This window comes from Macrotis lagotis, chromosome 2 (assembly GCF_037893015.1).
Source record: "Macrotis lagotis isolate mMagLag1 chromosome 2, bilby.v1.9.chrom.fasta, whole genome shotgun sequence".
NCBI lineage: Eukaryota > Metazoa > Chordata > Mammalia > Peramelemorphia > Peramelidae > Macrotis > Macrotis lagotis.
The window spans coordinates 278,694,987-278,714,315 of NC_133659.1; the positions used below are offsets into that span (position 1 = coordinate 278,694,987).

At 36.5% G+C, this 19,329-nt stretch overlaps 1 protein-coding gene and 1 non-coding gene across 4 annotated transcripts in view; both read right to left on the bottom strand.

Annotated features, from left to right (window-relative positions):
* Window positions 1-19,329, bottom strand: part of TBC1D30 (TBC1 domain family member 30) — a 127,624-nt gene that overhangs the window by 40,646 nt on the left and 67,649 nt on the right. For 2 of the 3 annotated variants that reach the window (XM_074226215.1, XM_074226214.1), the window contains exons 3-6: window positions 11,696-11,757; window positions 11,091-11,156; window positions 8,701-8,826; window positions 4,067-4,252 (exon numbers count right to left, since the gene is read on the bottom strand). In XM_074226215.1, the coding sequence (XP_074082316.1) occupies window positions 4,067-4,252; window positions 8,701-8,826; window positions 11,091-11,156; window positions 11,696-11,757 (440 nt within the window). Of the gene's footprint in view, window positions 1-4,066; window positions 4,253-8,700; window positions 8,827-11,090; window positions 11,157-11,695; window positions 11,758-15,719; window positions 15,877-19,329 lie in introns of those variants that run through there. The other variant, XM_074226216.1, reaches the window with a different exon arrangement.
* LOC141515708 (U6 spliceosomal RNA) lies at window positions 266-368 on the bottom strand. Its single transcript, XR_012476464.1, has one exon. It is a non-coding gene; the product is annotated as a U6 spliceosomal RNA (small nuclear RNA).

Here is a 19,329-nt window from a genome sequence, read left to right on the forward strand (position 1 = left end):
AAAAGGAAAGTAGTATGATATAATGAAGGGACTGCTAAAATGTACCTATATCCTTGAAAATAGGAAAGCAGAATTTGGAAGTGTTTCTTCTTTAGCATTTTCTATTAGAACAGATAAAGCCATTATAGAAAGTTGCTGTCAGTTTGAAAGGACAAGGATTCTTATCCCTAGCAACATGATTTAAAGGAAAAGTAAATTTCAGTGCAGGAAACCAGGCAGTGAAAAGTCTTAGTTAGCTGGACTGAAGCCCAGTAAGATTTAGAAGAAAATAAATCTAAATGGGATACTCTTGCATGTTATCTTTGCACAGGGACCATGCTAATCTTATCTGTATCATTCCAATTGTAGTCTATGTGCTGCTGAAGCAAGAACTAAATGGGATACTCTTTCAAAGACTGGGCTCTAGGGTGGGAGGGGGGATGTGAGGATGCCAAGAAAAGAGGACAAGCCCTTGAAGAAAGCTCAGTTTTTTCATATACTACCACCCAAAACAGTTTCAAGATTTACCTACCCAACTGATAAGAAACTAAATTTTAGTGCCACTTTGCATAAATATTTCCCCTCCACTGTAGTTTGAAATAAGGTTTCATCTTTGTTGTCAGATTGACAACCAATTTCATGTTTATAGGGCTTAGTCAAAGTAAGAGCCTTTCTGAATCTTTTTTTAAAAAATCTGAACTTCATCAATACAAGATACAGACTCCTCCCATTACTAATTTCAAGCTTAATTTTTCTGGAAGTCTGGCAAGTCCCTTACTCTGTCTCAGTTTCCTCATCTGTAAAATGAGTTAAAGAAAGTAATTCCAAGGGTCAGCTAGGTGGCGTAGTAAGGGGCAGCTAGGTGGCGCAGTGGATAAAGCACTGGCCCTAGAGTCAGGAGTACCTGGGTTCAAATCCGATCTCAGGCACTTAATAATTACCTAGCTGTGTGGCCTTGGGCAAGCTACTTAACCCCGTTTGCCTTGCAAAAAAAAAAACTAAAAAAAAAAAAGAAAGTAATGCCAAACCACCCCAATATCTTTGTCAAAAATACCTCAAATGACATCACAAATCAGACACAACTAAAAATAACTGAACAACTTCCTAATTCCAATTTATATCTTTTATATCACATTGCCTTTCAATCTTTATGACTTCTAAATAGAAGCTTTCATGCAAACCGTTGGATCTGCATGGTTTAGATTTATGCTTTGTAAACAGGAAGACCTATGTTCAAATTCCACCTCCCTCTAGCTCATACTAGCTGTGTGACCATGGACAAGGCACTTCAGTCCCAGAGCACTTAGAGTCTACACATCATAATTCTCAAAGATGGTGAAAGAGAGAACTTCCTTATCAAGAGTTTCTAATACCAATCACTCACAGGTCTAGTCTGTAGCCAAAATACACACATATATACATACATACAAATATATATATATATATATATTATATATATATATATATAATATATATATATATAATATATATATACATATATCTGTATTTTTTTGAGGCAATCAGGGTCAAGTGACTTGCCTAGCATCATGAAGATAATAAGTGACTGAGATCGAATTTGAAGTCAGGTCCTCCTGACTATAGGGATGGTGCTCTGTCCATATAGTTATACCATATAGTTGTCCCCCACTCTTTTTTTGGATCATTATTTTTTATTTGAATTTTTTCTCTTAAAAGTGAATTCTATTTCTTGTGACCAAAGGAATATACATTATATACATATATATATATATATATATACATATATATGCAGATATATGTAAAATTCAAGTTATGCTATTCTGTTTACAAAGCTGATTCTTCTAATTCTTTTAATAAAATGGAATTTCTTATTTAGATATCTTAAGGTACAGTAAGATGATAACTTTCAAAGTATAATATTTGGTTGATATACTTACTGGCATACTGAACCTTGATATATAACATATGAACTAAGATATCAATGTTAGATAACAATTTTTTTAGGTTTTTGCAAGGCAATGGGGTTAAGTTAATGTGGCCCAAGGCCACACAGCTAGGTAATTATTAAGTGTCTGAGGATGGATTTGAACTCAGGTACTCCTGACTTCAAGGCTGGTGCTCTATCCACTGTGCCACCTAGCTGCCCCTAGATAACAATTTTTAAGAAAAAAACTGATTTCCAATTGTTATACCAAAAATGAACAGTAATACAAAGCTGAAATCTTACATCAGCATCTGAAAAAAATAATAAACTGATACTCATCCAATAAACTTACCGTTAACTGGCAACTGCTATAAGATAATATACAAATATATTATTTTAAAGGGAATTTAGCATTTGCCAAAACTATTGGCATTTACTTTTTTCCCTCAGAAGTGTTAGTGCTTATTACAATAATAATTTCCAAACAGTATACTAAATCTCTAGTCACAAGTTCATATGGGCCTAAGGACTTAGAACATTTTCTCTCAGAGTATGTCACGTATTTCCTTTGGGAGAGGGGAGGAATTAAAAATAAACTCAGTTTCATATATATATATATATATATATATATATATATATATATATATATATATACATACATATATATAATTCATCTCTACATCTGTGAATTTTGGTCTTCAAATAATAATATCACTAGTTTAGAATTGTAAGGAGCTTTTGAGTTCATCTAGACTCCCCTTTTTTCTAAAAAGGAAACTAAGCCTCGGAGAAGTAAAGTAATTTTTGCAAGTGCTCACAGGCCATCTTTGAAGTCAGGTGCTCTCTCAACTCCATTCTGATATTTTTCTACCTACATTAGGCTATTGAATAGCATAGCATGAATAGCATTTCATTGGTACAACAACTGGTTGAAAACACACACAAACACATACTTACATATACACTTTTATGTTTAATCTGAATTATTAATATTTTATATCATCTAGACAATAAACCAAGAAGTAAGTCAAATCCTAATTTGTAACATTTGCAGATTTCCAAGATATAAATTGTCATGCTTAAAATTTAACAATACTTTGCAGTTTGAGTAAGCTCAAGGACACCTCTAACTGAAACACGCTTTCTTATTTTTTTCCCACTGGAACATTATTTTCCTCTTCCTCTTATTATGAGACATACTATTTTGGCTTATTCTATGAGTAGATCTCATTTTTCAAGCATAAAAATATATTCATAACCTAGTCAACACTGATAAACAAAAAGGATCTGAATAAATATAACTGCCTCTAAATTAAAATCTTTTAAATTCAAATATCTGACTTGCCACTGTTCCATTTTTTAATACCTGAGTAATCTAAATATAAATGTAAATAAAAGGTAATCAGTTCTTAATACCAATAAGACATGTATGGTGCTAATTAGAATATGTGATAACTTTATGCATATTCTTTTGTAATTGAACTTGGGGGCAGCTAGGTAGAGCAATGGATAGAGTACTGATCCTGGAGTCAGGAGGACTTCAGTTCAAATCCAGCTTCAAATACTTGATACTAGCTAAGTGACTGGACAAGTCAATTAACCCCAATGCCTCAGCAAAAAAAAATCTCAAAATATTACTAGTCTGTTGGCTTCTATTTAATGGCATTATTTCCAGTCCTCATATCATAAAAAGCAAATATCAAAATGAGAAGAATCTTAAAAGATTTGACCATTCATTAGAAAATTAATGAATATAAATAAATGAATCAATGATTGAATAAATGAATGAACAAGTAAATAAATAAATCAGGCAGTTGCTATCTCTATAGCTAAAGTATTTCACTTTTCATGAATAAACTATACTGCTACCAAGTTAACAATATCAAGCTACTTTTATGCTTTGACAAAACAATTACTCAAAATCTTCCAAGCAGTCTTTCAAGCAAATACAACATTTCGTTTTCAATAACTAAAAAAAAGTTACAAGATTTTTTTCTTCTCTACATAGACAACAAGAATTCACTTCTAAATCTTTTTTTCTAGACAACTCAACCCCTCCACACCATCCAAAAAAGAAAGAAAATCACATGAAAGGTTCTAGGAAATCCAACCAGATTTTGTCACAGATTGCTCCTCTGTTCTCTCAAGGATGGATTTCCCCACAGGTAAATTAAATAGACTCACTTTAAGTGCATCCCCTTCATTGCCTTCCATCACTTCTAGGATAAGTGCAGCCAGGATGTTAAAGCCTTGACAATACCCAACAGACTTGTTCCATCGGGCATAAGCCAGCAGAACTCTCTTTAACACCACTCTGTCTTGTTCTGCCTCCTGGCCACAGTAAGAGCTGCAACCTGTTCGGTGAAGATCCTAAAAGGGAGGAGAGAAAAGTTGGAAGAGAGAAAACAGGAAATTTTAATTTAATTTAATTTAATTTAATCTTACAGAAAGTTTCTCCAAAAGCTATTAGTCTATCAGAATATTTACCGAACTACCAAACTAGCTAGCTACTTCTATACTTAAAAGAATTTCAGCAATTAGATAAATGAGAGAGAGAGAGAGAGAGAGAGAGAGAGATTTTTTAAAGGCAAGTAAGAAGGATGTCCTTGCACAACATTCCCCTCATTCTAATAAACATTATTGTACAAGACATGCCTTCATGTTTGTTATGACAACATGATTCTCTTCAATTACGATGGATTAACATCCGATCACCAAAAAACTTTGTCTGTATTGTAGGCTCTATTCCATTTCAATTTAACTTCATTCAAACATAATCTGATGTCTTTTGGAAATACTCTTTCATCCATTCATTTATTTATTCTTCCAATACTTGTAATAGTAATACTGACGGAAGGGAAGCTTGAAGGCCCTTTAAGATGGGACATTTCAAAGGAGGGGGAAGCCAATTCTGATAATTTAGACCCAAAACCATAGGACTCTCATATCTTGCCTACTTATTATTATAATAAGTGGGTTTTTTCCCTTAATTTAAAAAAATGTTTTTAACTTGACTGAACCTAACCAAAAAAAACACATTTCCATTATAAAGAACAAAATTAGAGAATTGATTATAAAATGATGACTTATGGTTAGGAATAGTTTGGTTTCATTTTCAAGTATGTAATACTGTCCTACTGATCTATGTCCCCTTCTGAACCTCCTTCTACTCCTGTTTATTTTTAAATTATTTTTTTGATGCTCTTTTCTTCTGAGTTTTTGGGGTTTTTTGAGGGTGGGGTTGACTACCACTATCATTATCCCTCCATTACTCTTCTCTCTGCCTCTGAGTCTACCATTACCAAATAAAAGACTGCCTAGGAATAAATAAGGATATTCAAGCAAATCAAATCTACACATTAGGTGCATCATTTGAAGTAATTATCCATTCTTTAAAAGATTTATTCCTTGACTCACACCATCTTTAGTATCAAACCATTTAGTCTTCACTTAAGCTTAAAGCCTTTCTTCAAATACCTTTTATTGATTATAATTTTAATGTTGTTGGGTGTCAGTAAAGAAAGTATTTAACATTTCTGCTTTCCTTCATTTATAGGGATTTTATCTCCTAACTTCAGGTTAATTTCTTTTTTTAAGGTTTTTGCAAGGCAAATGGGGTTAAGTGGCTTGCCCAAGGCCACACAGCTAGGTAATTATTAAGTGTCTGAGACCGGATTTGAACCCAGCTACTCCTAACTCCAGGGCAGGTGCTTTATGCACTGCGCCACCTAGCCGCCCCACTTCAGGTTAATTTTTATAAAGCTATGAACAGCAGTCAAACATGTATACTTCTTTCTGTTCCCATTTACTAATTATAAGAAATCTATCATAAACAACTTTTCTAAAATTCTATTCATTTATTTCTTATTTTGCTGTTGTTGTTGGATTTGCCTTATTCTGAATGAGGTACACTTACATAAGCAATAATTTTGCTGTTTATTTCTTTCTTTATGCCAATGAAGTTCTCCAAATACTCAAAAGGCTTCCTATTTGATTTATGTTTATCAAATATTGATACTATTTCATTCTTCATGATGCCTTTAAACATAATGGATTTTTACTTTTTTGTCATTTTTAATAGGATCTATCTTTATCTTGTCTGAGAGATCATGAATAAAACCCCTGATTTATTTTTTTTAATTCACCTAAAGAATATCTACTTCAAACCCTCATCTTAATTCAGCAACAGAAGAATAAGCCAGAACCAAAGGATACTGAACTGTTCCTGCTGGGACTCTGGATGCTCAGAGGTATGTACTACCTCATTCTATGTTCATCACTGTTATCTAGTGGGGCTAACACTGTCCTTGCCAGCTGCTCAAATAGGCAAGGGATGATAGTCCTATGGTTTTGGGTCTAAATTACCAGAATTGGCTTCCCCCTCTAAAATGTCCCAGCTCAAAGGGCCTTCAAGCTTCCCTTCCGTCAGTATTACTATTACAAGTATTAGAAGAATAAATAAATGAATGGATGAAAAAGTATTTGTTAACCACTCAGTATGTATAAGGCATTTTGCTAAACATGCAAATAAAAAACCGAGATGATGCTATGCTATGCTGTCAAGGAGTTCACATTCTAACAGAAAGAGACAACAATATATAAAAGGCTTAAGTTACAAGTCAAATGGAAAGGCTCAGTGACCCTGATGGTATAGCAGCAAAAGATATAGTAATGTAAATAAAACCCTATCCATTTCGAATGTTCAAGCATGGACTTTAAGAGCAAAACTTTTCTGTCTGCACTTTGACAGTGTCTGCCATCTAGTAGGCACTTTAAAAATCTCTGTTGATTGATTGGTGAGAGCAGCAGCAGCTACAGAGGACTATGCTGAAAAAACAAGACCAAATATATGAAGCATATTGCTATACTAGGGCTCTTTGGATTATCTGCTTAAAACTAACAGTTGACTGACTAATGATAGTGATAATGGTGGTGGTAGTGGTGATCAGGATGTGAAGTCCCAACTTTATAGGAATTGTTGCTTCCTGAACAATGATTTTAAAAGGAAGATAGCAGGGTTGATAATCTTTGTTATAGATATTGAACCATATACTTTTACTGATGTGCTTTGTACAAATTTTTTGGTTAGGAAGGACATTAATTTTTTTCCTTTCTATTAAATTTATACTAAAGTTGGATGCCAGCCCTCCAAATAAGCAATTTTTTTAAAGATCATAGGAATTAGATAGAAAATAGAATCTTCAGGTTAGTCACCTTCTTAGAGAGAAAAAGGCTTTATGTTCACCATCCCTTGAGCATAGATGGAAGAAATATTTGCTTTGCTTTTAATTTTTAATAAAGGTAATAACTATGGTTGTAGAGAGTGTGCTTCCATGAAATTATTCAGGAACTAAGACAGTTTTATGCATAAATTCTAGCATCAAAATTCTTTCATAAAATGAATAGTACTTTAACTTATAAGTGAAGCAAAAAGAAAGCAGCTTATCTATGTCCTGCAAGCTTTCTAGCATCAAAGCTAGAATCATGCATAATGTATATGGTTCTTTTTTAATCACACAATTCAATGTAAATGTCATCAATGATTAACTTAGGATTCTGTCTGACACAAAACAAATACTCCTCTAGACATAAGTGTGCCAACAAATGTAATTCGGAGAGTGGTAGATTTACTTCCACTAGTATTGTCTACTTATGAGAAAATATACACATATGTTTGTGTATTGAAACTCTAATAAAGAACTAAAAAACACCAACAAAAGCATTAAGATTAATATAGCATAACCTTGAGTTTGAAGACTACCTCATACTTTCAATTTTAGTGTGCTATCCTTCATATATGAAAATTATGCTTGTGGTCCACCCAATATCAGAAGAAATATTTGTTATTGTTCAGTCATTTCAGTTATATCCAACTCTTTATGTTTCTATTTGGGATTTTCTTGGCAAAAATACTGGTGGTGTTTGCCATTTCTTTCTCCATATCATTTTATGGATGAGGAAACAGACAGAGTTTATTGACTTGTCCAGGGTAACATAGGTGGTAAGTGAGTGAAGCCACATTTGAACTCCTGGCTTCCTGACTCCAGGCTTAGTACTCTATCCACTGTGCCACCTAACTGCTCCTGAAGAAAATTTACTTGAATTTTTTCAGTATTGAATATGTAGTTGGATTGTGCTGATCTAGTGAACTATACCCTTCTAGTTGCTCCCACCTGTCCCCGACACTAATTCCCAGCTGCCAGGAATCAATTACCTTTCTTTTTCCAGCATAGGTAATCAAGGAACATTGAACTAAATCTAACCAAAATAAAACCAATGACCTTGATAGTATTGGCACTAGGTTCAAACTATGCTAGCTGTCACACAAATATAGTTGCCTTACTACCTATCCATTTAAGTCTAATATTCTATTAAATACCCTTTAGCATATTTCAAACTTTTTACAAATAAAAATAATCTAATGAAAGACACGTCACTATAAAGTAACTCTCCTTTTGAAATTGCCAAAGATGGATCTCATAATCACTCAAAACTCCACTCAGTGTTCACATTGTAGGGATAAAAATTGTCAAACAACCCATCCTCATCTCCAGAAAGGAGATAATTTCACTATAAGTTGGTGATAATCCATAAGAACTTCCTATTAACATTTCCATTTTCAAACACTAGGCATAACCAGTGTTTTATATGAGATGCTGACAACAGAGAAATCTTTAGTCTTCATAGAAATGAAAGAGCATCTAATGAAATAACAGAGGCATTAACCTATATAGTCATTGAATCTACTCAAGTATGGGGTTCAACCATCTATTTTGCTACTACCATTAGAACAGTTAGCCACATGTTAGGACAATTACCTTTACTATCTGAATTCCCATGGAATCATCATCAGGGTTACTTCTTTCATTGAAAGTGAAGCGCATGGTTTTATCCCAATCAATGGCTATACTGTGCAAATAGTGGTCTGCCAAGGTCAACCAAACCTAGGGAAAAAATGCAATATATCTGAATAAAATATGCAGGTTCTACTTTTATCCCTGAATATCACACAAGAAGTTTCAACTAGATTCATCATTTTATTTACCCTACATAGGAAAGTAAGATGTAACTTAAAACCTGCATTAATATCTGAAGTCTTTCAAAGTATGTAGACACTTCATTTGGTTATACCCTGCCCTAAGAAAAACCATCTAAATTTGGGATAGCCATTCAGTCAATATATATTTGTTAAATGCCAAGAACTTTGGCAAGTTATGGGAATATAAAAAGAGGCAAAAGATAGTTTCTGCCCTAAAGGAGCTTATGATATAATGGGGGAGGGGGAGGACACAAACTATATACAAGATAATAGGAAATAAAAGAAGGAAGATATTAGAATTAGGGGAAAGGTGCCTTGGAAAAAGGTTCTCTGTAGAAAATGAAAATTTAAGAAAATGGAATTTTAGTTGGGATTTTGAGAAGTCAGAGAAGTCAGTAGAAAGAGATAAAAAGGGAAAGCATTCCAGTCCCAGGAGATGGGTAGAAAGTCCAGAGTTCAGAGATGGAATGTCTTGTTTGGGGAACAACAAAGGAAGACAATGTCACTGAATCAAAGAGTATGTACTGAAGATTCATTCCAAGAAAGGAGGGTCTAATTTAAATTGGAAGTTTTCTATGTATTTAAAATCACAGAATATCAGAGTTAGAAGGAATCTCAGTGATCACAAGCCCCACATTACAGATGATGAAACTGAGGATGATAGTGGGGAAGCAATGTCCAGAAGGTAAAGTGAGTTTAGAGGTAGTACCAGGGTTAGAACTGAATTCAAACTCTTTTATCCATATTGTCCTCAACACTGTCTCCTGACTGAAAGTTTCATTATCAACAGCTGAAAGACAGTACTAGATTTTTCCACCTTAGACTATCTGAACAACTGAAATTTTTATTTTTTTCCATATACATTTCTCACAGGTGTTCCTTTCATGGTAAACTCTTCTATGTATTCAAATTATAAATATTAAAGTTTAATTTATAAAAAGCTATTGTTCCACACATGATTGGTATGAACTGGCAACAACAGATTACCAGTGAAGACAAATGTAAGAATGGCATCAAGGACAGATAATGTTGGAAGAAAAGATAAGTCAGTCATCTTTTGAGAGGGAAGGATAATGTATCTGCAACATATTAAAACAGGCTTCCAGATTAATGTATGTATGTGTGTATATATATATATATGTGTGTGTGTGTGTGTGTGTGTGTGTGTGTGTGTGTGTATATATATGTATATATATATACATATATATATATATTTACTCTGTGGATTTATGGAAGGGCAAGAAAAAGAATCAAACAGGAATAAAAACTAAACTTGGATTGAGGATTGTACGTGTATAAGAAGTAACAATATCAGTAAGATCATAGATTAAGTAATGTAAATGTTCCAAAAGAATTAGTTAAGGCAACTTTGAAGAGTGTCTTCTGGCAGCAGAGAAGAGAGTCAGATACAGATTCAAGAGAGTCAGCCCTAGCGGTTGGAAGGTAAAATAAGAATACCAAAAAAAAAAAAAAAAAGAGTAAGAACATTGTACTAGTGACATGAATTGACTTGGTCATGTGTGTATCTCACTCTCTACCCTTTCTGCTAATACTATGTATATTTGTGAGTGTGTCCTAGTTTATAGGAGAAATGTTTTGTTATTAGCATCCAAATAAATGTCTTTGTCTTGAGGTTGGGTTTTTTGGTTGGACTTTTTTTTGCAAGGCAATGGGGTTAAGTGACTTGCCCAAAGTCACACAGTTAGGTAATCAATAAGTGTCTGAAGATGGATTTGAATTCAGGTCCTCAGGGTGGCTAGGTTGCTCAGTGGATAGAGTACCAGCCCTGGAGTCAGGAGTATCTGAGTTCAAATCCAGCCTCAGATTAATTAATAATTACCTAGCTGTGTGGCCTTGGGCAAGCCACTTAAACCCATTTGTCTTGCAAATACCTAAAAAAAAAAAAAAAAAGAAAAAGAAAAAGAATTCAGGTCCTCCTAACTCCAGGGCCAGTGCTCTACCCACTGTACCACCAAGCTACCCCCAGTTTTTTTTTTAAGGGTTTCAAAAGAATCTTTTCAATTATTACTATAGGAACCCAGATTAGCATGGATATTCAAAGGAGTCTTAAGCTATCAAACTAGAATTTACTTTTGGATATTCTAGAAATATCAAAATTCCCTTTTAAAAAAGGAATATAGTGACAATTTTTTAAAATCCTCTACATACCTTTCTCCTCCATTCCTTTGGTATTCCAGTTGATAGTCTGGCTACAGCCTTGAGAGCATCATACCACTAGAAACAGGGAAGATTAGAAGAACATCAAAAAAGGATGTACCATAATACATACTTGTGTTTATGTAATATGCAACAAAATATGTTGTCTTCTATTTGCTCAGAGAACTTTACAACTGACCTTTTATAAGTACAGGAAGATAGGAAAATTTATAAACATAACTCTTGACTTTACATATATTCTTCTGGTTATTTTAACTTTATGACAAACTGAAATTTTGGCATATATATGGATATTTATATATATATAAAGAGAGACAGAGACAGAAACAGTGACACAAAAAAAGAGACAGACAGAGAGCAAATGCTTAAAACTGTACTAAGACTTTGAGGATGTGTGTGTGTACATATTCATATAGGGAATTTAGCAAAATTCTTAGTCCAGTACTGGGTAATCAAACTATTAAAGCCTGAAACTGCAAAAGACTCCTGTATGCATAATTAGTAACTAATAATCTAACTTTGAGATATCCCCACATATAGCTTCAGATACCCTGAAAATAAGATCATAACACTTAATAGACATTTTACAAAATTACCTGCTGAAAACCATTTTGACATAAAGATGGCTCAAGAGTGAACTTCAACTTCGTGTCAACCCCTAGAAGAAAAATACATGCTTTATATAATTTATGGAAGGAGACATCGGAGCTCACTGAAGAGATTTTGAATGGAAATTAAACTGATGCTACAGGAAAATTATCAAATGAACAATGATATCACTTTTCTTTAAAATTATACTCATCAGTGCCCACTGAAAGTTCCTGCTGTTAGAAGTAAAAAAGAGAAGAACAATTTTGGTGATTAAAACATGACAGGATTCAGAGTTTTTACCTACCTAAATTTTTTTTAAACCTTTGCATGGAACAACTTTATGAGCAAACTAGCTGAATTGTGAAAAACTGTAGTGATGATACTATCCTCCCCTTTGTGAAGTATTCTATTACATCATGTTATTCTAACACTTAGAAAATATCTTCACTGATGTCCTTTTTTCAGGTAATCGATTAATGGTTGCAAGCAAAACCTCAAAGAACTGAATTTTTATTTCAGCTGATAACTGAGCTCTGACATAGCTCTCAACTCAATTTCTGTAGCCAAGGGATAGAGATAATACCATGGAGGAAATTGTGGAGGTTAAATTTGCAATGTTTGTTTATAACTTTGAATATGTAAAACCTTTGCTATTATTGTGATTGAAAGGAGTTTCTAAAATACAACTTAAGGAAAAGTTTATTAAAATATAATAGCAAATCTGAAGGCTATTTTATACTCCATTCACTTCTATATATAAAATCAATTTACTAACAACTAGTACTTACTTTGTTTTAATCAGTTTTTAAAAGACACTCCATTTGGGAATTTGTAGATAAAATTGAAAAAGACTATTGATCTATGTACCCAATGTTAAAAGTAATGTTCAATTTGGCAAATTGCAAATCAATTAAGTAGTGATATTTTGAATTTTAAGTTACTGACTACCATGTATTTTCAGGAAGAACTTTTCAACAACTTTCCACATTAACTTGAGTAGCTTGGGTCATAGGAATGAAGTTTGATTTATTAAAGATCATCAGTGCCCTACCTTAAGCAAAAAAAAGATACAGATATTTATATAGGTGAACAATAAGGAAAAAATTATATCAGCGTTATCCCAAGTCCAGCATAGTTTCCCTTTATAGCCATGGAATATTTGTGTGTAAAGGTCAGAGAATCATAGAACTGGAAATTATTTGAGAGCCATTTAATACATCCCACTTCTGAACAAAAATGCCTTCTACAATATGTCCCACAAGTATCCAGACTTTATTTGAGTGTTTTTAATTATGGGGAATGAACTACCCTCTGAGGAAGACTATTCACTTTTGTATGGTTCTAATTGTTGAGATGCTTTCTCAAATTTCAAATTTGCACTAAAATTTTCTCAAAAAGATTTTTGTAGAATCCTACAGACTACCTTGACATTAATTTTTTTTCAAGACAACTACATTGGTCATACTATAGACCAGGGTAAAGATTTTTAACCTGGGTCCATGAACTTGTCTTTTTTTTTTAATTTTGATAACTGCATTTCAAAATAATTACTTTTCTTTGCAATCCTACTTGTTTTATTTTATGCATTTAAAATATTTTTCTGAGAAAAGTCTAAGACCCATGATACCAAAAAAATGTTAAGATTCTTATCTTATATAAAGGAGAAGGAACATTGAATCAAGGATCATAGATCTTGAAGTAGAAGGGACTTCAGTGACCATTCAGTTGAATCCCTTCATTGAGGAAACTGAAACCCAGGTAGAATCAGTAAATTATTCAATGTCACAAAGGTCAGGTAAGAGTTAGAAACAGATTTGAACCCAGGTCCTCTAGGTCTCTATAGTCAATGCTGTTTTTATTATACATCACTTACTACCTGGTGACCCTGGGAATCTCATTTAATGTCTCGTATCACATTTATAAAATGAGAGAATTGTATTCAGTATGAATACTCTCACTCTTGCATTTTCCAAGCTCTAAATAAGTATGTGTTTCTTTGATTACAAATCAGTTCTGAAGGATTCAATGGGTACTATAACCAAAGAAAATTTTGAAATCTTCTTTAAAAAGTATTTTGTTGTTTTAATTGGATGTTTCTCATCTATTATGAAAGGCTAGAATTTGATTTTACCCAGAGCATGGATAACCCATCGAAAGGTTTCCAAAACAGCCTTCTAGGGCACTAGCTTGGTGCTGTCCAAACTTTAGGTGCTGAATAGAGAAGTAAAATTCAGCTATTCACTTCAACAGTCCCCCTGCTTATAATTAAGCTGAAGAAATACAATAGTATTAAACTGCTCTTTTTACTAGCTTCATTGAAACACAGATCACTTTTTGTACCACTGACATATGTTGTCCCTAATATTTCATAGAAGTGACAGGGGCATTGCCAGATAGATATACTTTTGTCAGAAAATAGGAGTCGCTACAGTTAAAGCTCCAACAGTTTTCTCCTATGCTAACAAATAAATAAATAAATAAAAATAAAATGGGTCAGAGAGGGTTTAGCTCAAAAGCTACAGTACTCAGTCTGCACCAGGTGCCAAAATCAGATCATTTTCATTCTGTTCCCCCTCCTAGAAGAATAAAAAAAAGAAATGCTTTGTATTTCACCTGATAATCTCTGCTGTCCTCTTCCAAGAAACACAGAATGTTTACTTTTAATGCAAGAAGAGAGTTTTAAAATTAAATAAATAATTAGGGGAAAATTCAATCACCCATATGCTTAAAAAGAGAAACAAAGAATCCAAGAGGTTTGGAAAGAGTCCTTTTCCCCATTACTATCTCAGACATACTTTACATCTCTCTGTATTTAGTGTTGGGATTAACACTACATCCACACCTGGACAAGTGCCTTCAAGCAAAGATTCTCTGGGATTCTGGAGAGACTTACTGGTGTGTTTCAATGAACAACAACTAAAAGAGTCTGGGCTCTAGGGGTAGGTGAGACTCAAAATTTTCCTTTTTGGTGTCCACCTGTCACCTACAGCCTACCATGAGCTCGGCCTAGGTGGGTTGAGTGTTTTAAAGAAGGAGGAGCTGTGCCACCCTGAATTGTCTCTGGGAAGCACACATCGTACACACATTGTTTATATACATACTCAGCTGGCTTAGCAGGGATGTTGTCAGAATAGCTCTGCAATCCCTGTTGAGCTCCCCAAGACCCCTTACAAAGGACCTCCTGCCCATATAAACCAGCTCCCTGAATGGGAGGAAAGGTAAGACCAGTTTGATCAGGCTTTTACATATCTGGAGGCCTTACAAAAATGTTCCCACCATTTTCCCAAAGATTCTCTTCCTAACTGTTCCATAGCCAAATTGTAGCCCAAATCTCTCTCTTTCTCTCCCAAGATGCCTGACCCCTAACTCCTGACCCCTTGGGACTTCTGGTATCTATGAAGTAGAAGGAGCAAAGTAAGAGTTGGGGTTTAGCAACAAAACGAGTCTTTCTTGTCACCTACATTGAAATCACACACACATATATCTCCCCCAGGGGAGAGAGAGGAGGCAGAAACCCAACCCATTCCTGTGCCCCCCATTCGAGGGGAGCATGACCAGAAAGAGCGGCCCAGTCAGTTACCCATCTATGTTAACACCTCTTTTTCACTCGTGAGGCTGGTGGATGGACTAGTCAGCTCCTCTTGCCCAGGCCTTTATGCACCGTCTCCCCATCCACCACCACCTCCCGCCCTCACCAAGCCCTGCCTGCCCCTTCCCTACCCCCAAGCAGGGATTCCGAGGCTCCACAGCCGCATCATACTAAACATTCCCACCCAGTTTTCCACCTTTCCTTCCAGACTACCGGTGAAGCCAAAGGAAGGGCCAAAGGACTGTAGGTATCACCCTCCCTCAACCACGCAGCGCCACTTTCAAACCCAGGGTGAGGGGGTCACTAAACAGGCACGGGCAGTGCTTTTCATATTGGGGCGTCTGGGTGTGTTAGGGAATGCGGGAGGGTGAGGGGACTGGCGTATCCGCTGCCACGGACCAGGGGGCGGCTGAGGGGCCCCAGAAGTCCAGGATCCTCACCCGGCTCCAGCGTGCAGAGCAGCCGCGGTGCGGTCCGGGATATGCAGCTCCGTTTCTTGAGCACGCTGCTGAGGATGTTGCCCACTCCTCCCCCGCTCTGCCGCTTGAGACATCTCCCACCTCGCCTCAGGGAGCCGGTCAGCTTGTCCTGCCTCATCGGGAACCGCCTCGGCTCGGAGGAGGCTGCCGCCCGCCGCGCCCCGCACTCGCCCAGGCCCTGGCCAGCAAGGGAGCCGAGCAGCCGCTCCTCCGCGGGGGCTCCTCCGCCGGGGGCTCAGCGGGGCCGGGAGGTCCCCTTCGGGAGCAGGAGGAGATTCAGGGCAGGAGAGCCGGTCTCGGGGCCATGACGAAGAGCCGGAGGCGGGCGCTGAGCGCGCGGAGGCTGGAAGACATCTGCAGTGCAGAGCCAGCCCCGCCGTGCCAGGGAAGAGGGCTGGGCAGGGGGAGGGGAGGGGCGGAGGGAGGGGGGCCGCAGAGGGGAGCGCCGCTGCCCCCGCCCACAATGCCAGCACCAGAGGCTTCACTCCATGAGCTCATACCAGCCCAGCCCGGCTCCGGCTCCGTTGCTGCCTCCAGCACCTTGGAGAGCGGGCGAGAGGGGAAGGGGCACCTGAGCCCCAAGCAGAAGGGGAATTCTAAGCTCGGCGCTTCTTCCCCATGTGGGGAGGGGGCCCTGGGGCGAGGAAGGTCGCTGGGGAGGGGAGATATTAAAGGAAGCGAATATCGTTGTTGTATTATTGTCCAGGCACTGCGCAGATTCAGCAAAGGGCTGACTTTTGTAAATAGAACACTCCCCAATGACATCTCCTTTATGTAAGCAACCTCAAAGCCTAAATCGGGTCCCAGGCTCGAATTTCTGCTCTATTCAGCTGTCCAGTAAACCAAATCTGGTCCGTGGAAAACACAATGGTCAGCAGACTGTGAAATGCACTCCAGTCCAAACTCTTTGTCACCACCCTCTTTGTTAGCAGGAAACTGAGATGTAGAAAGAGTTTTAAAAAAAACAACAATGACTTCTTTTTTAAAGAATCAGCTTTCAAGGGAAAGACGTTCATGTTCCTTCTTCAAAGCACAATTTCACACTCAAACACTTCCCATTGTTTTCCTACCAGAGAGATTCCCTTTAGGAAGGATTTGGCCTTTCCAATGACTGGGATACGTACTTTATTCCTGTTTGTATATACAGGGTTTTTCCAGAAACCAAATCAAGTGGACTTCCAAAGGAGAAGAAAATTTAAACTCGCAGATTCAAAACCACTGCCATAGGAAGGGAAAGCTTCTTAAACCCCATGGGTTAAGTGAAGGGGTAGGGAGAGGGGGGAAAGGGAGAGGAGAAAATAAGGTATGCTGAATTAGGGTCAACTCAACTTTAGCTAGCTATGTAATCTTGTGTATGTAACTTAATTGCTAAGCCTCAGTATGAGGCTTACAATGTACATACGAGGATATGTACATTAGGAAGAATACTATCTCATCTCAACTACTTCAAAGGATTGCTGTGAGCAGCACTGAGTCAAATAAGTGCTAGTGCCTTGAGAATGTTATGTAAAATACAAAGCAAATGTAATGCTAAGTAATGAGTTTAGTGATTGGATGGAGCACTAGACTCTCAGAACATCTAGTTTTGGGGTCCAGGTCAGTACAATTTAATTAATCCCACTGCTCATCAGTTTTCTCAGATAGAAAATGGAATTAATAATATTTGTACTACCTACTTCACAGGGTTGTGATAAAAGTGCTTCGTGAGCCTGAAAGTGCTATATATAAATATGAGCTATTAATGTTTTTAAAAACCAAATCATTTTAGTAGCAGTAATTGAGAATGGAAAACTGGAATCACATTCCCAAATCTCAATCTTAAATAAACACTGATTTTAACCAAAAAATTTCAAAACTGTTGTAAGTTAAATAGAACATGGCTTTGTCATTACCCACAGAAGAGCATTAAAGTTATTACTTTGTTTATCCTAGAAAATGAAGGTTCCATATAGATAGAACCATAACTTTGTTAATCTTAAAAGTCTGAACAAACTAACACTTCCTTTCTCCACTTGAACATTTGCTGGAAGAAGACACAAAATCTTGACTAGTGTTGTTACAAATTTTTTCCTCTCCTTGACTTGTCCCTCATGTCTTTCTTATTATTTTTCATTGTCCATCACATTCTCTGAAGTAACTGTTTCAAATCTTCTTTCTCTTTCATTACATAATTCCATTTTCAGATCACTCTTTTCTCAGGGAATAACCTTCTGACTTCACCTATTTTTTTTTCTTTCTTTCCATTATCAAAGGATGAGATGAACTTCATTCTTGCCCCATTTAATCCTTCTAATTGTTGCTTTGATTCCTTCTTGTGTCTATTTTTGATTCCTCTATCTCCTTTGTTTCATCAATAATTTGTCTCAACTTTTGTTCCTTCATGCAAATATACTGAAATCTCCTCATCCTTTTTTTATTTTGCAAGCTAATGGGTTAAGTGACTTGCCCAAGGTCACACAGCTAAGTAAGTATTAAGTGTCTGAGGCTGGATTTGAACTCAGGTCCTCCAGTCTCTAGAGACAGTGCTCTATCCACTACATCACCCTGCTACCCCGTCTTCATTCCTTTTTAAAAAAAATGCTTTACATGTGGGTGATAATCAACCTTGAAGGACTTGCCTATTCCATCAGTGCAACAGCCAGGGACAATTTGGAGCTACCTACAATGAAGAATACCATCTGTATCCAGAGAAAGAATTGTGGAGTTTGAAGAGAGACCAAAGAGTATTACCTTCAATTTAGGGGGAAAACTTTTATCTTATTATGTAATTTTGCTCTTATACTTTATTTTTCTTTCTCAAGGATATGATATCTCTCTCATTACATTCAACTGAGATCAGTGTATACCATAGAAACAATGTAAAGACTAACAGAATGCCTTCTGTGGGAGGTGAGGGAAGGGACTCAAGAAAGGGGTAGAAATTATAAAACTCAAAATAAATAAAACCTTTCTAAAAAAAAAAAAACAACTTGGGGAGGCTAGGTGAAACAGTGGATAGAGCAATGGTCCTGGAGTCAGGAGTACCTGAGTTCAAATCCAACCTCAGACACTTAATAATTACTTAGCTGTGTGGCCTTGGGCAGGCCACTTAACCCCATTTGCCTTGCAAAAACCTAAAAAATTTTTTAAAAATTGCTTGACCCTACTGACCTCTTTCTTCTTTGTAATCGCCTCTATATATTTATCACTCTGCAACTCTCTAGATCCCTTCCCCCTTCAATACTCACTTTCTATCCCCACCATGCTATTCAAAACTGATCTCTTCAAAGTCACCAGTGACAGGGATCTAAAGGTCTCTTTTCAGTCCTCATCCAGTAGAGGAATATTACAATGCTGTATTTGGAATTAGACAACCTAGGTTCAAATTCCAGCTTGCTCCTAATTACCAGCATAACCTTGGACAAATCACTTCAATTTTCTAGGCTTCTATTTCTTCATCTGTAAAGTGATGTAGCTGGACTAGATAATCTCTAAGATTTCATCCAGTTCTAAATCTATGATCTTATGAATATTGTTGTTATGATAATTATTACAATTCTGAACATAAGGCAGGCACTCAAGAAATACTTGC